The 24977-nt window shown below is 39.4% G+C and overlaps 1 protein-coding gene across 1 annotated transcript; it reads left to right on the top strand.

Moving 5' to 3' along the window:
• Positions 1-10778: 10778 nt before the first annotated feature.
• On the top strand, positions 10779-12249 carry LOC149400648 (uncharacterized). The gene is made up of 2 exons (XM_089613275.1): positions 10779-10957; positions 11442-12249. Exons 1-2 carry the CDS (start codon positions 10904-10906, stop codon positions 12129-12131), a joined length of 744 nt encoding a protein of 247 aa, XP_089469401.1. The 5' UTR covers positions 10779-10903; the 3' UTR covers positions 12132-12249.
• The last annotated feature ends 12728 nt before the right edge of the window (positions 12250-24977 follow it).

Here is a 24977-nt window from a genome sequence, read left to right as displayed (position 1 = left end):
CTTTATATCAAAAGCATATTGTTGACCATTCTGTTTCTACAATTGACTGTCTAACCACCTAATCAGTTATTGCTGATGTAGCCGAGTTCACTTGCACAATCAGCTTTGACTGTGCTCTTCACGTATTGCTGACGTGGCTGCTTCACTTACACTCCCTCTCAAGCGAAACGACGACTCTTCCACGTTGAGCTTGCTCTTCAGTTTTTCGAAGCACTTGACTGTTAACCTCTTAGTCAACACGTTAGCTGTTTGATCTTGTGTTGGCACGTAGCAGATCTCTAACTCTTTTCTTGTCACCATATCTTTCACAAAATGCACATCTATTTCTATGTGCTTAGTCCGAGCATGGGCTACTGCATTTGGTGCAAGTGACGCAACTCCCATGCTGTCGCACCATAGCACCGGAGTTCGAGCAATAAAGATGCATAGCTCTCCCAGTAGTGACTTGATCCATACCACCTTAGCTGCAACGTGTGCAAGAGCGCGATATTTAGCCTCAATACTGGATATAGCAACAACCCGTTGTTTCCTTGAGCTTCAAGAAACCAGGCTATTTCCTAGAAACACATTGTACGCGCTTGTGGATCTTCGATCGTCAAGGCAACTGGCCCAATCAGCGTATGCAAATTAAGTGTGTGTGAGAGCGAGAGAGAGAGAGAGAGAGAGAGAGAGAGAGAGAGAGAGAGTCTAGGTGATGCCTTGAGGTGAACTCCATGTATGATAGTACCCTTGAGATATCTCAACACTCTTTTGCACGCAAGCCAATGAGGTGAACTCCATGTATGATAGTACCCTTGAGAGAGTCTGGGCGTGTAAGCATCAAGTACTGTAGGGCACCTATAGCACTCCGATAATGGGTTGGATCATCCATTGGCTCCCCCTCGCTCTTGGACAGGGTTTAATTCCGAGCTGCAGGTGTAGTGAAGGGCTTGGCCGTTGCCATGTGAGTCCGTTTGAGCAAATCTACAACGTACTTGGACTCGGACAAGTATAAACCAGTTGCATCACATAAGACTTAAACGCCAAGGAACTAGTGTAGATCTTCCAATTGTTTTAGAGATAAGTGATGGTGAAGATCAACTATCATCTTTGAGATTGTTAACTCGTCGTTGATTGTGACAAGAATGTCATCAACATAGACAAGAAAAATAATAAATCTGGACCCATTGTCGTAGATGAACAAAGCCTTTGAGTTGACCATCCACTTCACTAAGACTCGTCGCAGCTGCTCGAACCAAGCACGCGATGCTTGTTTAAGGCCATAAAGCGCCTTCTTGAGCTTGCAGATGTGATGAGGTTTGGACACGTCAATGAAGCCATATGGCTGAGCCATATCACCTCTACAGAGAGAACACACTTGAGAAAAAACATCATCAACATCAATGTCGAACGTGCTAGCCTTTATGCACGGCTATATGTCGGGATGATTCCCCCATATAGCCATATAAATGCGGAAAAGTAATTAATTACGCTAATCATGAGTTAATTAATTCATTGCTTATATGACAAGATCTAGATTTACGTTAATTAAAATTATGCGAGAGCATATAAGTCAAGCAACCGATATAAGAGTAAACGAGTACTTACATTGATTTTCGGTTCACGAACACTACTACAGATGCGACTAGTCGCATCTAAAAGTCGCATCTAAATAACTTTTAGATGCGACTAGTCGCATCGGATAGTCAATCAGAAGCCGAAAAAATTCGCTCAAATTGTCTTTTGATTTTGACCATCCGATGCGACTAGTCGCATCTGAAAATATGTTGAAACTTTCAGGTGCGACTGTGTCGCATCAGATAGTTTTAAATTTTTGGGCGGGCCTCATCTCCCCCTCTTTTATTTCATTAATCTGACGTGGCGAATGGAATTTTTATTTTTTTTAATTATAATCCGGTGCAACTAGTCGCACCTGAAGAGTTATCAGGTGCGACTAGTCGCACCTGAAGAGTTATCAGGTGCGATTAAGTCGCACCTGATTATTAGGGTTTGCTTAAAAACCCAGGTCGCGATCCTTTCTTCTCCAGCCGCTCAAATCAAATTTTTTCACTCAGCAAATCCTTTCCTCTCTGCAAATCCATTCTCCGACCACCCTCTCCTCCGTCCACCCAGCTCTCCTCCGTCCCTCTCTTCTCGGCCTCTTCCTTCGCCGACCACCACGCCACGTACCCGTACCCGCCTCACAGCCTCGTACACATTCGGTCCTCCGTGCGTCTCTGGTCCTCCGCCTCGTACCCGGCCACCGGACCTCCGCCTCATCCGGCCACCGGACCTCGCCAGTCACCACTGCCTCTCTCTCTCACTCGGTATTTCTCTCTCTCACTCCCTCTCTGCCTCGCTCTCTCACACTCTGTTTAAACTCACAGCCGTCGTCATGCGCTCAGCCCCGGCCCCGCTGTCGAGTTCCTGTCCCCCGACCACAGCTCCGGCTCAGCACCGGTATTTCTCTCTCTCTCTCTCTTGGCCTCGAGCCCCTCCGACCACTCTCACTCTCACTCTCACTCTCCAGCTCTCTCTCTGCCTCACTCTTGGCGTCTCCGGCTCACTTTCACTCTCCAGCTCTCTCTCTGCCTCACTCTCACTCTCTCCGTCAGGTCATCGTTAGCTCTTCCGGCCAAGCTTCCGACCGCCGCGCGCTCAGCCTCGAGACCTCGGCGTCTCTGCCTCGACAGCCCTGCTGCCTCGACGCGTGCTCAGCCTCGGCATCGCTGCAATCCCGGTAAGCTCTCTCTCACCGCCTCTCTCTCTCTCTCTCTCTCTCTCTCTCTCTCTGACTGAACCGAGAACCAAGAGCAGGGCTGCTGCTGTCCCGAGCTGTCCCGAGCTGTCCTCGACGAGTCTGATCTCATCCCCGGCCCTACTGTCGTCCCCTGTCCTCGACGAGTCCCTGCCTCGTCCCCTGTCCTCGACGAGTCTCTCTCCCCGCTGCACCGAACCGTTGCTGCCTCGATCCCTCCTCCGCCGTTTCACCGAGCCGTCCCCTGTTGTCCCGAGCTGTCCAAGTAAGTCTAGATTTTAAAAAAAAAAAAAAATTGTTTGTTATTTAAGATGGCTGTTAGTTTAGTTAATTAGGTTAGTTGATATAAAATGTTAGTTAGTTAATTAGTATGTAAATGTTAGTTAATGAAATAGATATGTTAGTAACTAATTATTTAGAATGTTAAGTGTTAGTATGTAAATGTAAATGTTAGTTAATATAATTGTAGTTAATCATTGTAAATTTTAATTACAAAGTTAGTAATATGTTTAGGTTCTTTAATTTAATTTTGATTAGTATGTTAATTGTAATTGTAAAGAAATTGTAACTAATTGCAATGTTTAGTAATGTGTTTAGTTTAAATTTGTTTTGTTTTAATTAGTTTTGATTTATTGTAATTTATCAATTCGGAATTGTAATTAGTCGAATAATTACATGAATAGGTTGTTTAGTTTAAAATTATTTAATGAAATTAAAATTTTAATTGTAACATGCTACTTTGAAGTTGATTAGTAATTGTAATTGATAATGTCACATGTTTAGTTTTATTTGTGTTTTGTGACATGTTTTGATTTTGATTTAACATGAAATGAAATTGTAAGTTTAAATAAGAAAAATAGTTTGTGACATGTTTTGATAGTTCTTTGCCTACACACAGCAGCATTCGTCTCCCATGCAGACATCCCCCGCGATGATGCACCCTGGGACGACGCCGCCATCAGCTTCAATGCCGAATATTCAGACGCCGCCATCCGCTTCAATGCCGAATATTCAGACGCCGCCATCCGCTTCAATGCCAAATGCTGATCAGACGCCAGGTTCGGTAGAATTTCAGCGACATCGTTCGAGCGGCAGCGCACCAGGCCGCCAAGGCGCACGAAGAAGAGGAGGCCGTGCATTCCAGAATTGGAAGACTTCGAATGAAAAAGGGAAACAAAAAGAATAGATTGTAATTTTTTTTAATTTATTGAACGTAAATTATCAAATTTTATGAATTTAATATTAGAATTTCTATTAAATTATTTATATAATTATTCTAATTAATATTATTCAAATTATTTATTTCATTTAACAAAAAAATTATTTAATTAATTTTTAAATAATTTTTTGAATTATAATTTTTAAATAATTAATAGGCTGATTCTATATGAATCAGCATTTAAAAAAAAAACTACAGACAATCAGATGCGACTAGTCGCATCTGATACCTTCGCGGGAAAGGAATCAGATGCGACTCGTCGCATCTGATTGTACTAGTACCCGCCAAATATTAGGCGGGGAATTACTATCCGGTGCGACTAGTCGCATCTGATACTTTTCCCGCGAAAGTATCAGATGCGACTAGTCGCATCTGATTGTCTATATCCCGCTTTAATATCTTATTTTGGAGTATATATAGGTGCGACTTTTGGTGCGACATGTCGCACCTAAACTGTCGCACCTGATAGTGATGACTTTCAGGTGCGACTTGTCGCACCTAATATCATCAGGTGCGGACTTTCAGATGCGACTTTGTCGCATCTAAAGTCGCACCTGATGATACTTTCAGGTGCGACTATGGTGCTTTCAGGTGCGACTTTTGTCGCACCTAATGGTATCAATTGTACTAGTGGAACTGAAAGCTTTCACAATCCGTCTTCGTCTTGAACGTACAAGCCTCCACACGATCATATAAGGAACTCTCCTTCAAGGACTCGATGTGATGACACCTTAGTCTTCCGAAACGTAATCTCCGAGACGAATAAGAACGATGAATGGGCACAGTCTATATCTCACTAGATCACAAAACTAGGTGTTTCGAGATCTCTCTCTTATTTTACTAAGAATGGAAACGAATTTCCGAGGGGAGGAAGAGGCAGATGCACGGCCAAGGGAGGCTAGTGATGCACGAAATTTTCACAAAATAATTGCTTATTTTTGTCTTCACATGAACCCCTATTTATAGTAGTAAAATGAGATATTCATGGAATCTTCCAGAATATTTTATTTCTTTTTATTGTGTTCACACTAGTGGATTAAATTTAGGCCATTGGATCTCAACAAGTGAATCCTACTTTTTCTCTCATCCATCAGATCAATATCTATGGGATATTATTCTCTATTTAAATAGAGAATATATTATTTAGTGAGAGAATAAAGGAGAATATATTATTTCCCTTTAAATATATTCTCATATATTCTCCTAAATACTTTCCTTTAAATAAGGAGAAAATATAAGACAATATCTTATATTATTCTCTCTCCTTTATTTAAACAACTAAAGAGAAAATATTGGTAAATATCAATATTGAAAAAATCGGATTTGATGGCACACGGCCAAGGGGATTTGCGCAAATCCTATGCCAAAATTCCCAATTCGATTTTTCCATGTGTGCAAGGCCCAATTGCTTAAAACTCAATTAATCATTTATTTACTTGGTCCAACAATAAACAAATAATTAATAATTGTTTATTTACTTGATCAAACAATAAATAAACAATTCTACCATAAATATTTATTTAATTCTGCGAATACCCGTTTTCCAGAATTAATGCTGTCAATCACAATTACAGCAAGTGAGATTAATAATGATAAACATTATTATACGAAAGTTCTTATCCGCCTTTATCAGAGCCGAATCGGGGACTATGGACCTAGTAATAGAAGCTTAACAAATCCGATGAAAAAGACGAAATAGTCCTTTCTCTTTTTCCATCGATTCGTTTAATCTTGGTCAAATACTCCACCTTGTAAGCCAAGGCTGAACTCTCCTTTATACTAGAATTATATTTACTCATCGTGACGAGTGTCCACTGATATAGTCAGTTCGTGATCAAGATCCTCCAGGTTCAACCCGTATCGAGAGAAGTCAATGTATTCCGTTATACTTCCCTTGATACATATCAGCCCTAAGCATTGTTGCTTCTTTAGCGAAAGATTCTTTCGAACGTTACTTACTTCGAAAGTGCGCGCAATCTATTGGTTCTGGAATCAACCCTTAGGTGAGAGAACATTAACCTTCTTTCGGGAAGGCTGGATTCCGTATCTGTAAATCATTTCCCACTCGAATTATGCTCTGAGAAAACTCCCAAGACATAAGCTGTGATTAGCATGAATAACCTTTTAGCGAATGAGTCAAAGAGCTCAGTAACATAACCTAGACTCCATGATCACTTCAGGATTTAGATCAAGTCTCACTGTGACCATCATAGTGGCCTCGGTTAGTGTGTCGTAACGGTCCTTAAACGACACATCTACACCAAGACCTGTCCAGGTCGTACACTTACCACAAGTGTAGAATGCTCCCACATAGTGATCAGCATTCACCCATGTGTTCCACATATATGACTTTAGATATAGTTTTTCAGGCGCATATCAGTCATCGACCATGTTTTAGCACACCGCCCGAACTCAGGTGCCCAACACGTGACTCAGTTAGATACGGAGGCTATGGAATAATGAATGTTTAATAAATCTCATTAAATAAGAAATAACGCTTTCAATTCAAATAGATAATGAATGTCAAACTTTATTTTATTAATAATTTCAACGAGAATTTACATAAGTATCTTCTCGTGGGCAAGAATTCCTAACAGGCTAGAGTCAGGACAATGCAGGGTTTGACCACATGATTAAACGTCTCTGAAATCTCCACCCCGGTGAAATAATCAAATGCTGCCTTCCTGAACTCTCTTCCGCCCAGAGGCCAGAGGCGAATCCGTTCACGGTCCCGTAGGACATCCTCTACCGCCTATCTAACAATAAAGATGTTGTTTCTCTAGAACTCAATCCGGGAAAACATTAAAGTATTCTTAAGAAGGACAACCAAACCATCTTTTTTTCCACATTGAATTCAAGTGAATAGAAATTATCTAGACTGTCTAGTTGAATAAATACTGGCACTCTCGTCATAACTGTTTCATGACTTTAATAGGAACAACAAATCAATTCCTGGTGTTTGAGTGTAGCCTTTGGCAACAAGGTGCACTTTGTGATGATGCACTGACCCGTTGAGGTTGTATTTCAACTTGAAGACCAACTTATTGCCTACAATGTTGTAGTTGGGGTCGTAGGAAATGAGATCTCAAGTGTCATTTCTGTAGAGTGCACTGAGCTCGTCTTTCATTGTTGTGAGCCACTTGGGATCAGCAAGAGCCTGTTAGGCTATGCTTGGTTCAGATGGAATAGGGTCAAAGGCTAGGGGATGGCGGTCAACCAGCAGTGCCTTGGGTTTAAAGATACCAAACTTTGAACGAGTTGTCATGGTGTGAGTGTGCTCGGTGCAAGAGGTCTGTGAATTTGTAGTGTATTGTCGAAGTCTGGTACATTTATGGTTTTTGATGTTAAGTGTTGAGGTGATATGTAATTTGAGATGTCATTTATGGTTCAATGGCTCTTTATGTTATCAGTTCAGACTGAGAGAGAGTGGGGCTAGGTAGTGATGAAGATGGTGATAGATGTGGTGTTAATGATTGTTTAAACAAGAGAGCTCTTAGGGATCTGAGCTTGAACATTGACCAATCTCTCTATTGTCACTAATACAAATTTGATTTTCTGATGCGCATGACTTTCAGATGCGACTAGTCGCACCTAAAAGTCGCATCTAAATGACTTTCGGGTGCGACTAGTCGCACCAGATTGTCAACCCGAAGTCCAAAAAATTTCGCTAAAATTGTTTTTTCGTTTGAGTATCAGGTGCGACTAGTCGCACCTGATAGTTAAAAAAACTTTCAGGTGCGACTTTGTCGCACCTGATAGTTAAAAAACTTTCAGGTGCGACTTTGTCGCACCTGATAGTTTAAAATTTTAAGCGGGCCAATTCTCCCCCTCATTTTTTCATTCAGTTTTAAAATGGGATAACTATGTAAAAGAAAAGAAAGGACACGAGAAAGAGAAAGAGAAGAAAGAAAAGAAAAGGAAAAAAAGAAAAAAAAAGGAAGAAGAAGAAGAGGGTTGAACCGAGAGAGAGAGAGAGAAGTGAGAGAGAGGAAGAAGATGAGAGAGAGAAGGAGAGCGCGAGATGAGAGAAACGCCGGCCAGGAGCTCCTCCACCAAGCCGCGCGCGCGTCCCAGCCGAGCAGAGCGCCACCGCCGCGAGCTCGCCGTGGCCGCCGCCTGAGAAAGAGACGCCGGGAAAGAGAGAGACCGCACCGGGGAGGCCGAATTCCTTGAAATATGTGAGAAATTGTGTCATCCGAAATGGATTTTTTGGATCTAGGGTTTGAAATTCATTTTGGGGGTTTTTAATTTCAATGAGAAATCTCGAAGAATTGATTGAGTTTTGATGTTTAACTAGGCTCGGTGGTGATGTTTATTGCTTGAAATTGTGAAATTGAGATGATTTTGTTGGAATTTCCATTGAATTTTGGACGGGAATTAGGTATTTAGGGTTTTGAATTTGAATAATTAGGGGTTTTGATTTTCTGGACGTGATTTGATGTTATTGTACTCGAAAATATGATTTGGGTGTGGTTTGAATTTGGCCGAATTTGTGAAAAAGAAAAACTGTTTGAACTGCCTCTGTAAATCAACGTGGACAGACCGATATGATCTGAGTTCTTATTTTTGGATGTTTTTCATGGATAGTAGACTGTATGAGCTTTCTAAAATGACCAAGAACATGTAAATCCATTGAGTATTGAATGAGTTATGAATTTTCAAAGTTTGTGTTTCGCAGCAGTAAAACGGGATTTCCAGAATTGTAACAGTGAATTACGGGCTGTTTTTGAGATAACTATTCTTGTCGTATATATGCTTGTACTTTCAGGTGCGACTTTTGCACTTTCAGGTGCGAAAAAAGTCGCACCTGATGCTATATTTTGTACTAGTGTGTCACCTGCTGCCTGCAGATGAGATAGGACTCACAGAAAACCGACTACAAGGAAGGACATGATGGTTGACATCAATTTGTGGACATGACTCAGTATCAAAACAACTCAGAGTAAGGATTTTTCATTAAACACATCATTACGAGTGACATAGACACGTCATGAGGGAGCTAGACATTTACAACATTTGTGAACTGGACTGTAACCTAAGAAAAGACACTTTGTGGACCTGAAATCAAGTTTGTGATTATTATAAGGACGCAAGTGGGGAAAAACTGCACACCCAAATATCTTTAAAAATTTGTAATCTGGTGGTTTGTTTAACAAGGTTTGGAAATGGGATTTATTTTTTAGAACATGAGTTGGTAAAATGTTGATGATCTACACAGTTTTCTGTACATATGTGGACAAAGATGGCGCATTTGGATACTTTGATCTGTAAGAAAATATTTGAAACCACGATACTCACCACCCAAATCACATTGAATGGTTAGGATGTGAGTTTTGAAACATTTTTATTATCGTTTTAATATTGTTTGCTTGATACCTTTGAATCCCAACAATTGACAACCCCCTTCATTAACTTATTTGTTGGAGATTCGGAAATAATAGAAATTAGCAAAAATCTAGGATTCGAGCTAGATAATCCTCGTGGATCGATATTTTACTATTTGTCGACACGTACGCTTGCATATTGTGTAGAGAGAAATTCTCCACCGATCAATATGATCTGTGACCTCCAAATCAGATAGTTATCCTTGTCGAGCTTCACAAAAACCGCGGTGCTCAGCGAGGAAGATAACGGAGATGCGCTCTGTCGTAGGAAGGAATTAGCTTGAGACGATGTCGCCAAATCGGATGAATCAATTGCCATTATCGCTTTGATACCAAAAGAGAAAAACTAAGTTATGATCTTGAGAGGAATAAGAACTCTCAGTTTAATCTTGTGTATTTCATTGATTGGTTAAATATCTTTACATTGCGCATATTGTTAACCATTCTGTTTCTACGACTGACTCTCTAACCACTTACTTAATCAGTTATTGTTGATGTGCCTGAGTCCGCTTGCACAATCAGCTTTGACCGTGCTCTTCACGTACTACTGACGTGGCTGCTTCGCTAACAATTTGACTATATAAATATCGATTCTAATGTGAAAATCCTACAAAATCATTGTTAACTGTGGACTCCATTTAAGCTACTCAAACAGAAAAGGAAGATATATAGCAGCCGGTCCATGGATTTTTAAAGTAACTGAACTGTAGTCCAATGAGTAGATGATATATATACAATACAGCATATTTGACCCGAAAATAGTGTCAACTTCAAATTTTATCGGGACAATATTAAGACTATATAAGGCACTTTGGACCCGAGATTGACTAGTGTGGAGAGGTAACTATACCAAGATAAATAATGAAAACTTTTTGATGCAGGGAGAAATAATTGGCATATAAGACGACAAACTTTTTCATCTTAAAAAAAAAGTAAGGTATTCTCTCTCTTAAAAAAAGTAGTTAGTAATATAGTAAAATATACAAATTATCCGGTTAAACCCCACTGCGGACTCTGCAAATTGGTGCCCACTTTTAGATGGGAATGGGATTGTCCTCCCCCAGAAATCCACATGTCCTGATTTGACAAAGCATGTTTGGCCGTGACAGGTGTCTCTCTCTCCTCGTGCCATTTATTCAACATTGAACCAAACAAGTTAATTCCTTTTATCTTTTCAATATTTTAAAATATGTTTCTGGGTATTAATGATTTTTGGCCAGATATTTTAGCTCTTTAATTTACACATACGATAAACCTCCATAAATACGCCACGACTTGAATCTACATGCAAAAGTAGGCTTTTTGTGACGCCACTGTGGTACCTCTAATTGGCTTTCACTCATATCATGTCAACGGTCCTCATTATTGCACTTCATTTACGTGCTTATAAATTTTACTTTTCTTCAGCCGTGTAGATCTCTCCTCAACCTCACAAACAACTACGTACTGCTCTCTGAAATCCAGTACTGCCTCCAACAGAATTTCTATAAGATCCCACTCTAAAATCTTTATAATTCTAATTTTAAGTATATCTCTATCACTATAACTATTCTTTTTTACGATATGGAGTGGTTTCCTCAAGACGCAATGCAAGCCTACCTTCACACCCTCCACCTGGTAATAATAATAATAATACAATACATTAATATATATATATATATATATAGATATATATATATATATATACATACACACACAAACAAGCGCTTACATTTCTATAATGTTTTTACTTTATCTTCTGATTATAGAATGTTTTTACAACGTCTACCTACTACAACTAGTGAAAAATCATATAGTATTTGTAAAAAAAAAGTAATATATACGTCTTAATGTCCAGTTATTGTAAATAACATTATATATGTATGTATGTATATGTGTGAAGCTTACAGTTTCCCGGAATATTTTTAGTTTGTCTTCTGATCAGCTTGATCGAAAACCTAATATTTTACAACTAGTGAAAATCTTATAATATCTGTACAAAAAATAAAAATAAATTATACTATGGCTAAATGCCTAATTACACCTCCTATTTCATATCATATAGCAAATGATCAAGAATGAGGTTAATCTGATCTCACCGATCTGTATTTATTAATCTCAGTGCAAGCAATCCAACCAAGAAGGCAACAAAGCGATAGAGCCGAAATGCGCGGAACTCGTGGCGGCATTGGCCGCCGGAAAGCGAGCAAAGCTGATGGTTGAGGTGGCGGCGGCGGAGATTCCGACGCCTCTGACGGTGGCTCTGGGCGCCGCCGCCAAGCAGACCGGCGGTCGACTCGTCTGCGTTCTTCCTCAGGCCGATGCCGAGGCTGCGCGGGCCCGCCTCCGAGGGATGGGTCTCCTCGGAGCCGTCGAGATCGTCGAGTGCAGCGAAAACGCTAGCCAAGTCGTAGAGAGATACGAGGGCGTGGATTTCGCAGCCATAGACTGTAAGGTCGTCGGAGACCACGTGAAGCTCTACAAGGCTCTCAAGCTCAACCCTAAAGGATCCACCGTCGTGGCTTACAACAATCTCACTGACCATCTTCACGACCCTAATTTTCTCGATGTTTTGAAGCTAGCTGGGAAGAATAATGGAGTTGAGTCTTACGTCACTTTGCCCTTGGTTGGGGAGTTTGGTCGATTAGGATTTAGTGGTAATACCAATACTATTGCTAGTTCTAGCTCTAGGGTTCTTGGGTCTAGAGATAATAGTAATAACAATAATAATGAGTCTCACGGTGTCTGTAAGGGACTGAATAGGGTTAGGACCAAAAAATACAGGAGATTTCTTGTGACTTTTGAAAATTGATAGCAGGCTGATTTGTCACGAATGTGTGTGACAATTACACGGGTATAGACAAAATACTATGATTAACGATTACACTGAATATATATTCTTTACTTTTTTGTTCATGAACAACAAATAATTATACCAGGTTATATTTAGTTCAGTTTCAGTTGTTTTATATGTTGTGTTATTACATATATCTAGAAAATCTGATGCTTAAATAATGATGGTGATGTTGTTTAATTTTGGTAATTTGATGAGACTTTTAAAGTGAATGATATTGTCAGGTTTTTGTCAAAGTTGAGGGAATTTGTAGGCAACTTAAAATATATTAATCCTTTATCGGAACACAAATAACAAGACGCCTTTCATCTCCTTGAAATTTCAGTAAAGAGCGCGAGAGAAAAAAACCCATTAGAAACATAAATATGAAGGTCTCATCTATCTAGCCAACTGTACGGATGTTGAGGATAACAACTTCATACATTTTATGTGATTCAAGAAGTATCGCATCAACACTCACATACAATTTGTATATACACTATATAGTTAAACCAATCAAGCACATAGATAAAGAGATTAACTAAGGCATTATATATATCAAGGAACACATATATCTGTCGCTTTAAGTCAACGAGCATAACCAACTTGGTCCTAAACATTCTAGATACATAATTGCAAATTGAAGTTAGAAGTTTTATATATAAAACGAGAAAAAGTTGGAAAGCATATCAAATATTTGAAGACCGTCTTTTCCAATGAGATCTTGATTTTGATTTTCCGTTTCCATTTATTACTCAAGTATACAAAATAGACCAAATAAATACATTAAATAAAATTGTAGCACAAAATTTAAATTTAGAAAGTGATATACAAATTTTTTATATATCAAAATACTCAAATCTACGTTGTCTCTTGAGTATGTTCATGATCAGCCTTTTTAGCGATGATCATGAGAGGCTAGTCAGTTATCTTTACAAAGAGTTTACGTATAGAAGAAATCTACAATATATCTACGACTCGATCTCTGTACGTACGTACTCTATAAATGGATCTCCGATCCGCTTGCGCTTTCACTGAGTGTTTCACTAGAGAAGATCTCTATCTCTCTGATCTCTCTCTACTTTTCCATTGCTAGACCTTTCCATCGGAAGAAGAAGGAAGTCTGGTATCAACCACGACAGCCTTTGAAGACGAAGAAGTAGAGACCGAGTTTGTGCCTTTCGAAGGCGAAGAAGAAGGAGACGGAAGCTTCTTCGGCAACATCTGCTCCCAATTCGGAAATCTCGCCGCCTCCGATACAAGCGTAGAAGCGACAAGAAGAGCTATGATCATCAAGCACTGCTTGTTAATCTTCAACATCTTTGGTGTGTGATCGCAAGAAATGATCAAAAAAAGGATCGGAAGAAGAGTATATCGCTCTGAATTGGACTTTTTCTGATTCTGAAAGCAGCTTTTAATTATAGGGGATGTTTGGAGGCAGACATGTTGAGTGATATAAGGAAATATGACAACTCGTGTGCTTGAGAAAAGGTGTGTCAATGGCAGACAAACCTTCATTTGAATATTCTTGAGCCGTGAAGTTGTTGCTCTCGTTGTCCACCAGAACTAATAGTATTTATCTGTCTGCTTTATTTTTTATCAATAATTTCCAACTGGACCCATTGATTTGAGTTCATGTCTGGTAACAAGTCCTTGTTGTCAGAGTTGTTACAAAGCGATAATCATCATTAGCTCATATATAGAGAATCTAATTAAGCCTTGAAGAATATTGTTTAAAATATCAGTTGTTTATATGTGCATGCATGGAATCAATACTCATGCCACAGTCATTCAGTTCATGTACATATGTACATGTACATGTACATGCACATGGATAGGTGTGTGTGCATGCATTAAGATTGTTATTAGCAAATAAAAAAAAATCAAATTAAGCTTAATATATATATATATATATATATATATATATATATGTATATATTTTGGGGACTCTATATTTTATTAGTATAGACTATAGAGTAACCTCTACTGTTTCTGAGGGGTCATTTATATTATAGCTAGAGCATAGCGTTATATGATTATTCAGGTACTTCTTTCAATCATGCAAACATGAGGAAAGACGTGTAGTTAGTCCTTTTCGTAGTTCCCTTCAGAATCCAGATGGCTGAGAAGCTAAACACAAGCCATGATTTCACGTATTTTAATCTAAAAAAAGAGACCTTATTAACACTTTTGTAAGGTCTTTTCCGGACAATAGAGATCAAGTTTACAACAAAAAATGATAATATATCATTAGAGGAGGTGTCAGCGAGGTTATTATATATGGGTGTCATTTATAATTATGATTTTTTTATTATAATTTTTATTTTGTGATGAATGCACTGACTTCTATATGCCTCACTGCTTTGTGGGGCACAAAACAATGCTGAGAATAGAAGACTAGGGAGTTTAGCTACCAAAACCCTCCTTTTAAATAAAAAATAAAAAAGCTAACAAAACCTATTAAAAATCCCATGGAATATATAATATATTTATCTCATATAATGGCTTAGACTAAACTTTTTGTCTTAATATATAAACACACAGTTTGTACGTCTGACCTTGCAAATTCAGTCAAATATAGAAATAAATAAAAGGCTTTTGTTAATTAAGGAATAACAATCGAAGCACATGAGCGGCTGAGGAATAAAAAAGTTTAGAAAGTGTGAAGAGTGTCGGACTAATTTATTTAATTAATTAAATTGGTTAATAAAAAATGGTGTTATTTGGGGACAAGAGGAGTTGGAAGGAGGTGGCCATTTCACTTGTTTTTATAGATTATGAAAGTGGTAGGGACTAACAAAAACTTCATGTCTCTATTGCAGATTAATACAGTGAAGCACGACATTATGTACCTAATCTCTCTCAGCTGTTCCATAGATATATTAACACCACATACACACACGTATGTATAACATTGTGCACGTATCTATAACTAAGCTCTTTCTTAGCGCATAATTTTCAATTCTAGTCTACCTAATAGATCCTAGATGATAGAGTATACTCTAGCTCAAAGTTATTATCTAATTCTATAAGTGTACAATTATTATCTAATTTGAGTTGGAATTCATGGATAGTAATCTTAAAAAAGGCACTGAAGGGTTGATCATTCACTACAAGAAATACCACATTTAGCGACAAAACTATTAGCGACGACTTAATCGTCGCTAATAAATCGTCGCTAATCACCCTTTTAGCGACGATAGTATCGTCGCTAATTTTTTGGGGCGAAAAATATTAAAGTCTGGCGGCAAAGATAATTAGCGACGAATTTATCGTCGCGAATTCGTTTTTGTCGTCGCTAAGTTCGCGGGAAAATAATTAGCGACGATAAATTCGTCGCTAATTATTTCTGAATTCATTTAGCAACGATCATATCGTCGCTAATAATGTTGAATTAATTTCAAGTTTTAAAGAGGGAAAAATCCCTCCAATTTAATTAAGACGAAAACCTTTAGCGACGATTTTATCGTCGCTACATATTTTTTTAACGTCGCTATACAATTAGCGACGAAATAATCGTCGCTAAATGTTTTCGAATTTTGACGAATTTTAAAGAGGGAAAAATCCCTCCCATTAAATTAAAACGAAATGATTTAGCGACGATAAAATCGTCGCTAAATATGTGAAATTTACTATTAGCGACGACGAAATCGTCGCTAAATGCCTGGTTAACGTAAGTTCATTTAGCGACGAAATGAAATCATATAGCGACGAAAAAATCGTCGGTAAATGTCTTTAAATACCAGATCGCGACCCAGCTTCCCCATTCGCTCCCAAACCCTAAAATTTACATTTTTCTCTCTGCTTTCTCCTCCTCAGCCGTGTGTGTCGTCCGCTGTGTGTCGCCGACGCTCCTCCGCCGTGTGCCTCCCCGGTAAGTCTCTCTCTCCTCACTACTCCTCTCTCTCTCTCCTCACATCTCTCTCCTAAAGTCTCTCTCCTGTCTGCAGCTCCTCCGCCGCTCCGCCGCCGACGCCGTCGCCGCTCCACCACCGACGCCGTCCTCGTCCTCGTCCGCCCCGGTCCGGCAGCTCTTCCCCTCCCCGCTTCCCGCGCGAGCGCCAAATCTACACGGTAAGTTTTTTTTTTTTATAAGTTTATATATATATATATTAACTTTATAGAACTTAATTAGTTATAAAGGTAAATGAATTAATTAGTTATATTTACATAATAGTATAAATATTTATATTTATAGAATGAGTTATATATTTGTTATAAATTTTATAAATATTTAAATTAGTTTTGTTTACACAAATATTTAAATTCGTTATAAATTTTAATATTAGGTATAAATATTAAAATTAGTTATAAATATTTATATTAGGTAAAATTATGTAAAAACATGTAAAAATAATTAGTTAGTTTATGTAAATTAAATGGAATTGTATTTAATTCTTGTTAGAAATGATTAAAAATGTGAAATTAATTAGTTGATATGGATTATGAATTTTAATAATCGAACCACTTAGGTTGGAATTATTGTTAGTTTTAGGATGTTTCTATGCAAGTTTTAAAATTAAAGGCTTGATGCCGGGTTGTTAAGTTTATAGGGGAGGTTCTGCCGAAATTTCGGTAGGATCGATCGTGAAATTATAAAATAAAATCCGAAAACTACTAAATTTTGAAATGTTCAATCTATAGGTAAAATGAGTTATCCAAATAGGAATTGGATAATCGAGGACCAACCTTTAAGCGTTGAGTTTGCGGCTGGCATGACAGAGTTCATGGCAATGGCCCGACAACACGTAAATGTCGAAGGACGAGTTAAGTGTCCATGCAAGAGGTGTAACAACGTGTTGATGCAAAAAATTCCTGATATAGAGAATCATCTCTTTATAAGAGGATTTAAGAGGAATTACACGAGGTGGAACTTTCACGGGGAGGAAGAAGATGACGTAATGCAGTATCAGACGGATTACAGAGGAAGAGGGATGTTTGATGCTGTACACGATATCTTAGATCACAACGACGTAGACGGTGACGATGACAGTATTGACCCGAATGCAGAATACCATAGTGGACAGTTCGATAACCTTTTCAGCGACCTGAACACAGAATTATGGCCGGGTTGTACGGAGTATTCGTCACTCTCATTTGTTGTCACGTTGATGCATTTGAAAGTGATGAACAAGTGGACGAATAAGTCGTTTGATCAGCTACTGAAAGTACTGAAAAAACCTCATCCGATCGGCAACACGATTCCAGAGTCACACTATGAAGCAAAGGCGAAATTGCGTCGATTTGGTATGGGTTACGAGTCGATTCACGTATGCAAACACGATTGCGCGTTGTTTTGGAAGGACAACGCTAATCTAGACGAGTGTCCAGTTTGTAATGAGAGCCGGTGGCTGAAGAAAGAAGGTGGAAAAAAAGTAGCGCATAAAGTGTTGCGCTACTTTCCACTGAAAGATCGACTTAAGCGACTGTACGCGAGTCGGCACACAGCTCTAGAAATGCAGTGGCACGAGAATGAACGCATTAAGGAGGATGGTGTACTGCGACATCCTGCAGACATAGCAACGTGGAATGAGATCGACCGAAAATATCCCATGTTTGCGGCAGAACCGAGGACTGTCCGGCTTGGACTTGCCGCCGATGGTTTCAACCCATTTGGTGACACAAGTTTATCGTACAGTATGTGGCCGGTAGTCTTGACTGCGTACAATTTACCGCCGTGGTTGTGCATGAAAACATCGTACTTGATGTTAACATTGCTTATACCAGGTCGTAGTGCGCCGGGAAAAGACATGGATGTTTTCTTACGACCGCTGATTGATGAGCTGAAGGAATTGTGGGAAACCGGTGTTGTGTTGAGAGATGGTTCGACCGGTGAGCTATTCAGGTTGTTTTCCGTACTTCTATGGACGGTGAATGATTTTCCAGCGAGAAGCAGTTTGTCGGGATGGAGTGGTCAAGAGTACCTTGCTTGTCCGACGTGTAACAACGACACACCATCTTTCAAGGCTTGAAACAATATTGTTTACTGCGATCATCGTCGATTCTTGCCGTTGTTACACCCGATGAGGAAGAGCAAACTGTACAAGCTACGAAATGAGAAACGACCACCACCAGTGAGAAAATCAGCGAGCGATATACTTCGGAAATTGCGATTAGTGGGAGATGCAACCCCGGGAAGCACCCTGACTTCGGCGGGAAGAAACGAAAGCGCGATGCGAGTGAGCTGAATTGGACAAAGAAAAGTATTTTCTTCGAGTTGCCGTATTGGTCGAGTCTTACGCTGAAGCATAACCTCGATGTAATGCATATAGAAAAGAATGTATGCGACAATCTTCTGGGTACCTTGCTGAACATCGAGGGGAAGACGAAAGACACAGATAAGGCGCGGTTGACTTTGGCGGACTGGAACATAAGGCACGAGCTTCATTTGTACCAAGAAGGAGATAGATGGATGAAACCGCCTTCGTCATACACTCTGACACCTTCAGAACAGAAGCGGTTTACTGAGTTCTTGAGATATGTCAGATTTCCCGATGGTTTTGCGGGGAATTTGAAGAAGAATGTTACCGCGGATGGGAGGTTGACGGGTTTGAAGTCTCAAATTTCCCGCGTGAATTAGCGACGACAAAGTCGTCGCTAATTACCTGTTTCAAAATGGAAAAAAACTTCTCGTCACGACATTTAGGGACGACATTATCGTCGCTAATATCGTCGGTAAATATTTAGCGACGAATAAATCGTCGCTAAATATATTTAGGCACGGACATTTAGCGACGATAATAATCGTCGCTAACATCGTCGCTAAATAGATTTAGCGACGATTATAGGGTTATTACCGACGAAAAAAATCGTCGGTAATTGTCGTATTTGTTGTAGTGATTTAGGTAAGACCATGTGTATTGATTCTATCATTAACTAGTGATTTCCTTCTAACTGAGAGTATCATCTCTCCATACTTAGGCATCGTTGACCAAACTGGATTACCAATTTTATGTTATTTACTGCTTTACCTTTATGCACTAAACTAGTAATTAAAATCAATTGTGTCTATCAAGATCAGGAGCTAAGAGAGAGAAACTAGATCTGAGAAATGAACTGTATTGATTCAATAATCTCAAGATACACAAGAGCGGAGTTTATATAGTTAACCAATGAAACAGTAAAGAATCTAGTGCTACGCAAAGCAGAGTAAACGAAAAGGAAAGCCAATTAAAGGAAGCGTAAGCCACACGTCATACAGGTGACTTAATAGCCCCCCTCAAACTCAAGTCATCTAGACAAGTGACCTTGAGTTTGGAACGAAGAAGAGGGAATGCAGAGCTTGAGATTGGCTTGGTAAGTACATCTGCAATTTGATCACACGCGGGCACATGTTTCACGGAGATTAGACCCTGAGACATTTTATCCCTGACAAAGTACAGATCCATCTCAACGTGCTTGGTGCGAGCATGCAATACTGGATTAGCTGAAAGCATAACAGCGCTTGTATTATCACACCAGATATTGGGCACTCGAGTTTGAGGCAAGCCTAGCTCAGACATCAGAGCAGTGAGCCAAGTAACCGCCGAGACCACAGCAGCAATGCCTCTGAATTCAGCCTCGGAACGAGATAGAGTGTGTTGTTTCTTGGAACTCCAAGCCACCAAGTTGCCACCAACAAACACACAATACCCTGTGGTCGATCGGCGATCATCAGAGTTGGCCCCCCAATCAGCATCACTGAAGGCTGTGATGTTGTAGTTACTGGCTTTGGTGAGATGAAGACCAAAATCAAGCGTGCCAGCCAAGTAACGCAGGATCCTCTTGATTGCAACCCAGTGAGCCTGTAACGGATTGTGCATGAACTGACACACGCGATTGACTGAGAAAGCAAGCTCAAGACGAGTCACAGTGACATATTGTAGTCCACCCACAATACTCCTATAAAGCTGAGCATCAGTCACTGTGTCACTTCCATAGGCAGTCAATTGAAGGCCACTCGTCATAGGAGTGTTGCTAGATCGAGCAAACTGCATATTAGCCTTGCATAACAGCTCCTTGATATACTTAGTTTGGCATAACAACAACCCTGAATCTGTCTTGATCACCTGGACTCCCAAAAAATAATCAAGTAGGCCAAGGTCCTTCATGGAGAATAAGGAACTGAGTTTGGTAATCATGTCCTCAACCTCATCCTTATCAGACCCAGTGACTAAGATGTCATCCACATAAACAGTGACAAACAATTGAGAGTGAGAGGAGATCTTGATGAATAAGGAGTGATCAGTCCTAGAGGCAGTGAATCCTAGAGAAGTGAGAGCACCATTGAGTTTGCCAAACCAAGCACGTGGTGCTTGTTTCAATCCGTATAGAGCCTTCTTCAACCGGCAGACATGAGTGGGATAATTAGGATCAGTGAACCCCTTTGGCTGAATCATGTAGACCTCCTCCTCCAAATCACCATTTAAGAATGCATTATTAACATCAAGTTGCCTCACTTGCCACGAGCTGGCAAGAGCCATAGTGAGAATGAATCGAATGGTAGTAGGCTTGGCCAGCAGTTTGACTATACCCTTGAGCAACAAGCCTTGACTTGTGTCTATTGAGAGTACCATCTGCATTCTTTTTTAGCTTGAAAATCCACTTGCAGCCAATAGCCTTCCTATCTGGGGGAAGCTCAGTGAGATACCACGTTTCATTCCTCATGAGAGTGAGATATTCATCATTCATTGAGGATTGCCACTCGGATGACAGGAGTGCCTCATCTACTGAGCTTGGTTCAACTGCAGCCGAGTAGACTCGAGGTTTGAACACACCATCTTTAGCCCTTGTAATCATGGTGTGAGTGTTCAATGGTGCTGAGGATGAAACTGGTGTGGCTGGTTGATGACCATCCTTGTCAAAGGGCAAGTCAATGACAATCCTGTCAGTAACTGGTGGAGCATGAACTGGTGTGGCTGAGTCTGCAGTGTTAGAGCATGACAAAGGAGTACAAGACTGCACATAGTGGTCATGACTCTGACATGGAACAGGCTGAGGTGAGACCATGGGAATTGCAAGACTGGGATTAGAAGCAGAACAGGGTGGGAGAGGAGTGTTTGAGGAAGAATGAGACCAGGTTGAGTATGGAAAAAGTGACTCATTGAAGATTACATCATGAGAAATATTTACATCACGAGAAATATACACTCTACCCGACTTGTCCAAGCATTTATAGCCCTTATGATCTTGATTAACTCCCAAGTAGACACACAGTGTGGACCTAAAAGCCAGTTTATGAGCATTGTAAGGTCTGGTATTTGGAAAACAGCCACATCCAAAGACACGCAGATGTTGGTAGTTAGGACTTTGTTTGAACAATGACTGATAGGGAGTTTGGTGTCCAAGCACAGAAGTAGGAAGCCTGTTATATAAGTAGACAGCAGTTCTAAAAGACTCATCCCAAAACTTAAAGGGCAGCTGGGCTTGAGCAAGGAGAGTAAGACCATTTTCTACAATGTGTCTATGTCTTCTCTCAACTAGCCCATTTTGTTCATGAGTATGAGGACATGGCTTCCTGTGTATAACACCTAAGCTCTCCAAAAACTTTGTGAAAGGTCTAAACTCCCCACCCCAATCAGACTGAACACATTTGATCTTATAGGGAAATTGGAGCTCAACTTGAGCTTTGAAGTTTTGAAAGATTGTGAAGGCCTCAGATTTGGTTTTAAGCATATAGATCCATGTGTATCTAGTGAAGGCATCAACAAAGCTTATGTAATACTTAAAACCATTCCTAGATTGCACAGGTGACGGACCCCAAAGATCAGTTACAATCAGCTCAAAAGGATTCAAATAGACAGTCTCAGAGGGAATATAGGGAAATTTGTGAATTTTACCATGACAGCAAGCTGAACAAATGTCAACAGATGTATTATGAGATGAAAACTGCACATTACACTTAGACATTATACTATGAACAATTCTGGAGTAAGGATGCCCAAGTCTATTGTGCCAAAGTGAAAACACATCAGATTTAGGAATTTTTGCTGTAATAAAGGCTTTACAGTTTGAGACAGGCTTAATACATGACACTGACTTAGAACCTATAGGTATAGGCTGTGAATTTAGTGAGACCTGAGCTTTGTCAAACACGTACAGTCCATCTCTAAGTGTGCCCTCCAAAATAACAGTCATGGTATTCTGATCCTTGACACAACAATGAGAAGAGTGAAATTCAAAGAACACAGCATTGTTTGAACAGAATTTTGACACGCTAAGCAAGTTTTTAGTTATTTCAGGGACATGAAGGAGAGATTTGAGATCAAATTTATGAGTGGACATAGGAGACTGAAACTGAGAATGACCAATATGTGCAATATGTAAACCCTTACCATCTCCAACATGCAGTTGCTCCTGGCCATGATACTCTGACTTGATCTCCAAGTTCTGAAGATCTGAAGTGACATGATTGGTTGCTCCTGAGTCTGGATACCAGTCTGAGTCTGGAGAGTACCAAGTCTGCTCTTGAAGGTACCAGTTCTGATTCTGAACATCGAGTGGAGTCACAGTAGCTTAAGCAACATGACCTTGAATTGCGCCAGTTGACTGTGAGAGAGAGCCTCCACCACTGAGTTGAGCTGGACCTTTGAATGACTCATCGAACCTGTAAAAGCATCCCGAGAGCTGTGTGGCCAAGCTTACCACAAACTTGACACTAAGGCTTGTTAGATTGAAAATTCCGAGGAGTAAAGCCACGACCACGTCCTCGAAATGATCCTCGATTTGGACTCGAGCCTCTGAAGTTGTTGAAGGAGTTGTTGTAGTGCTGTTGAGCTCTTCCTTGAAACTGTTGCCTCTGACCTTGATAGCCTCCTCTCTTGTCACGAAAGGAGTTCATCGAGGTGTAATTAGCACTCAACGACGCCGAGTTCTTCTGATGAGGAAGATCAAGCTCCAAGTTCTTCTTTTCGATACGCGCCTCTTGAGATAACAGTAGAGCCTCTACCTCATCAACTGAGAAGTCATCTTGCCTGGTGATTGTCGCCATGATGAAGCTCTCGTACTCATCTGGAAGTCCTTCACAGATTGCTTCAACATGATCTTTGACAGTGAATGGAGTTCCGACAAGTAGGAGCAAATCAACGAGATTCCTGATCTTCAGGAGATAGTCATTCATTGACATATCAAGCTTCTTCGTTTTCGAAAGCTGAGTTTTGAATTGAGAGACCTTTGCCTTAATCTGTTGAGCAAAGTAAGCTTGTAGAGTTTTCCAGATCTGAGCAGAGGTTTCGCAGCTCACAGTTCGTGAGAGAATGCCGTCAGTCGTGGACGCCAGAAGCCATGAGACCAGTAATTGATCTTGCCTCTCCCACATTCGAAACGCAGGATTCACTCTGTCGAGTTCTTCATTTCCAAGCTCCACATATTTCGCCGGAACTGTACCGGTGCCGAGAAGAAAATCTTGTAGGTCATGACCTCTAACCGTAGAAAGCACTTGTTTCCTCCAAACCAAAAAATTGTTGATGTCGAGCTTCATTCCGATCGAATTGTTGAAAACAATCGGATTCATTCTTGCAGCTGAAGATCCAACTGTATCCTCCACTGAAGTCGTTGATTCAGTCGCCATGATCGATCTTCAAATTTTCCGTCGCCGGATATGTGGCTCTGATACCATATCAAGATCAGGAGCTAAGAGAGAGAAACTAGATCTGAGAAATGAACTGTATTGATTCAATAATCTCAAGATACACAAGAGCAGAGTTTATATAGTTAACCAATGAAACAGTAAAGAATCTAGTGCTACGCAGAGCAGAGTAAACGAAAAGGAAAGCCAATAAAAGGAAGCGTAAGCCACACGTCATACAGGTGACTTAATAGTGTCACCTAACTTGTGAGTAACATATTAAGAGACATCACAAAAAACAGTAGATACATAATTTCATTTCTCTTTACCAATTGATTTTGAAATTGAATTCTATTATACTTTGTATGATTACTGTGTGTACAAGTCCGGATGTAATAAAAATGAACACAACTAGTCATTAACTTAATGGGACATGTTAAGGATCTTACGTCAAAAAGTGAATGAAACTTTTGCGTGGTTTATAAAGCCACAAGTTACTATTAGTTATGAGATAGAACTCCACGATATTTCATTATTTCAATAATTGAAAAAAATTAAATTAGTTTTTTTTTCTATATATATACGATTGATTTTTTTTTTCCCATCAAATCCATTTCTCCCAAATTTTACAACAAAAAATAAAATGAAAAACATTGAAGGAATTTTGGAATAATGTCAAACTTGACCTTTTACATGATGATTGTGGATTTTTATATTTTTTTTTTATAATTTTCTAACTTTGTGTCGTGGTTACCAGTATTTTTTTTATCTGAGAAGGAAATTATGTGCTTAGTTTTTAAATTTTTAACCAGTGTGCATATGCAACTTAGACATGAGGTGTTTTTTGGTCTATAACTAAAAAATTTCACTGAGAATGTGTTATCAAACGTCTAAAAAGAGTGACAACCAGAGTAACTTGTAACTAAATGATAGATTAAAAGAATTATACTCTAAAATAGTTAATTTTTGTGCGGTTGATTAATAAATAATCTCATAATGATTTTTTTGGAATCAGAGAAAAGATGAGATGCAAAAGTAAATCGATTGTATTATTGTACATTAAAAATAGTTACATAGGAATAGACAAATTAATCGGCTATTTAATTGATAGATAAATAGTTTTTTAAAAAAAAAAAAAAAAAACTATGACCTTGCTATTGAAACTAATTGGATACTAATAGTTTTTTTTTTTTTTTTTAAATTACACGGACTAATCCATTATTGAAATATTGGTATTGCAATCTAATCGACGTTTCATTTAAGTTTCAAATGTAGGCACA

The sequence above is a fragment of the Urtica dioica genome, chromosome 4, assembly GCF_054948205.1.
Source record: "Urtica dioica subsp. dioica isolate 48M chromosome 4, U.dioica_male_clone48M_v1_H2, whole genome shotgun sequence".
NCBI lineage: Eukaryota > Viridiplantae > Streptophyta > Magnoliopsida > Rosales > Urticaceae > Urtica > Urtica dioica.
The sequence above is the reverse complement of the archived record's forward strand: the minus strand, read 5'-3'. Positions and strand labels throughout refer to the sequence as shown.

Excerpts from the sequence above, each read along its gene's own strand:
- LOC149400648 (XM_089613275.1), top strand. The coding sequence starts at position 10,904 with ATGGAGTGGTTTCCTCAAGACGCAATGCAAGCCTACCTTCACACCCTC. Across the intron at positions 10,958-11,441 it reads ACCTTCACACCCTCCACCTG|TGCAAGCAATCCAACCAAGA; the intron begins GTAATAATAATA and ends TATTAATCTCAG.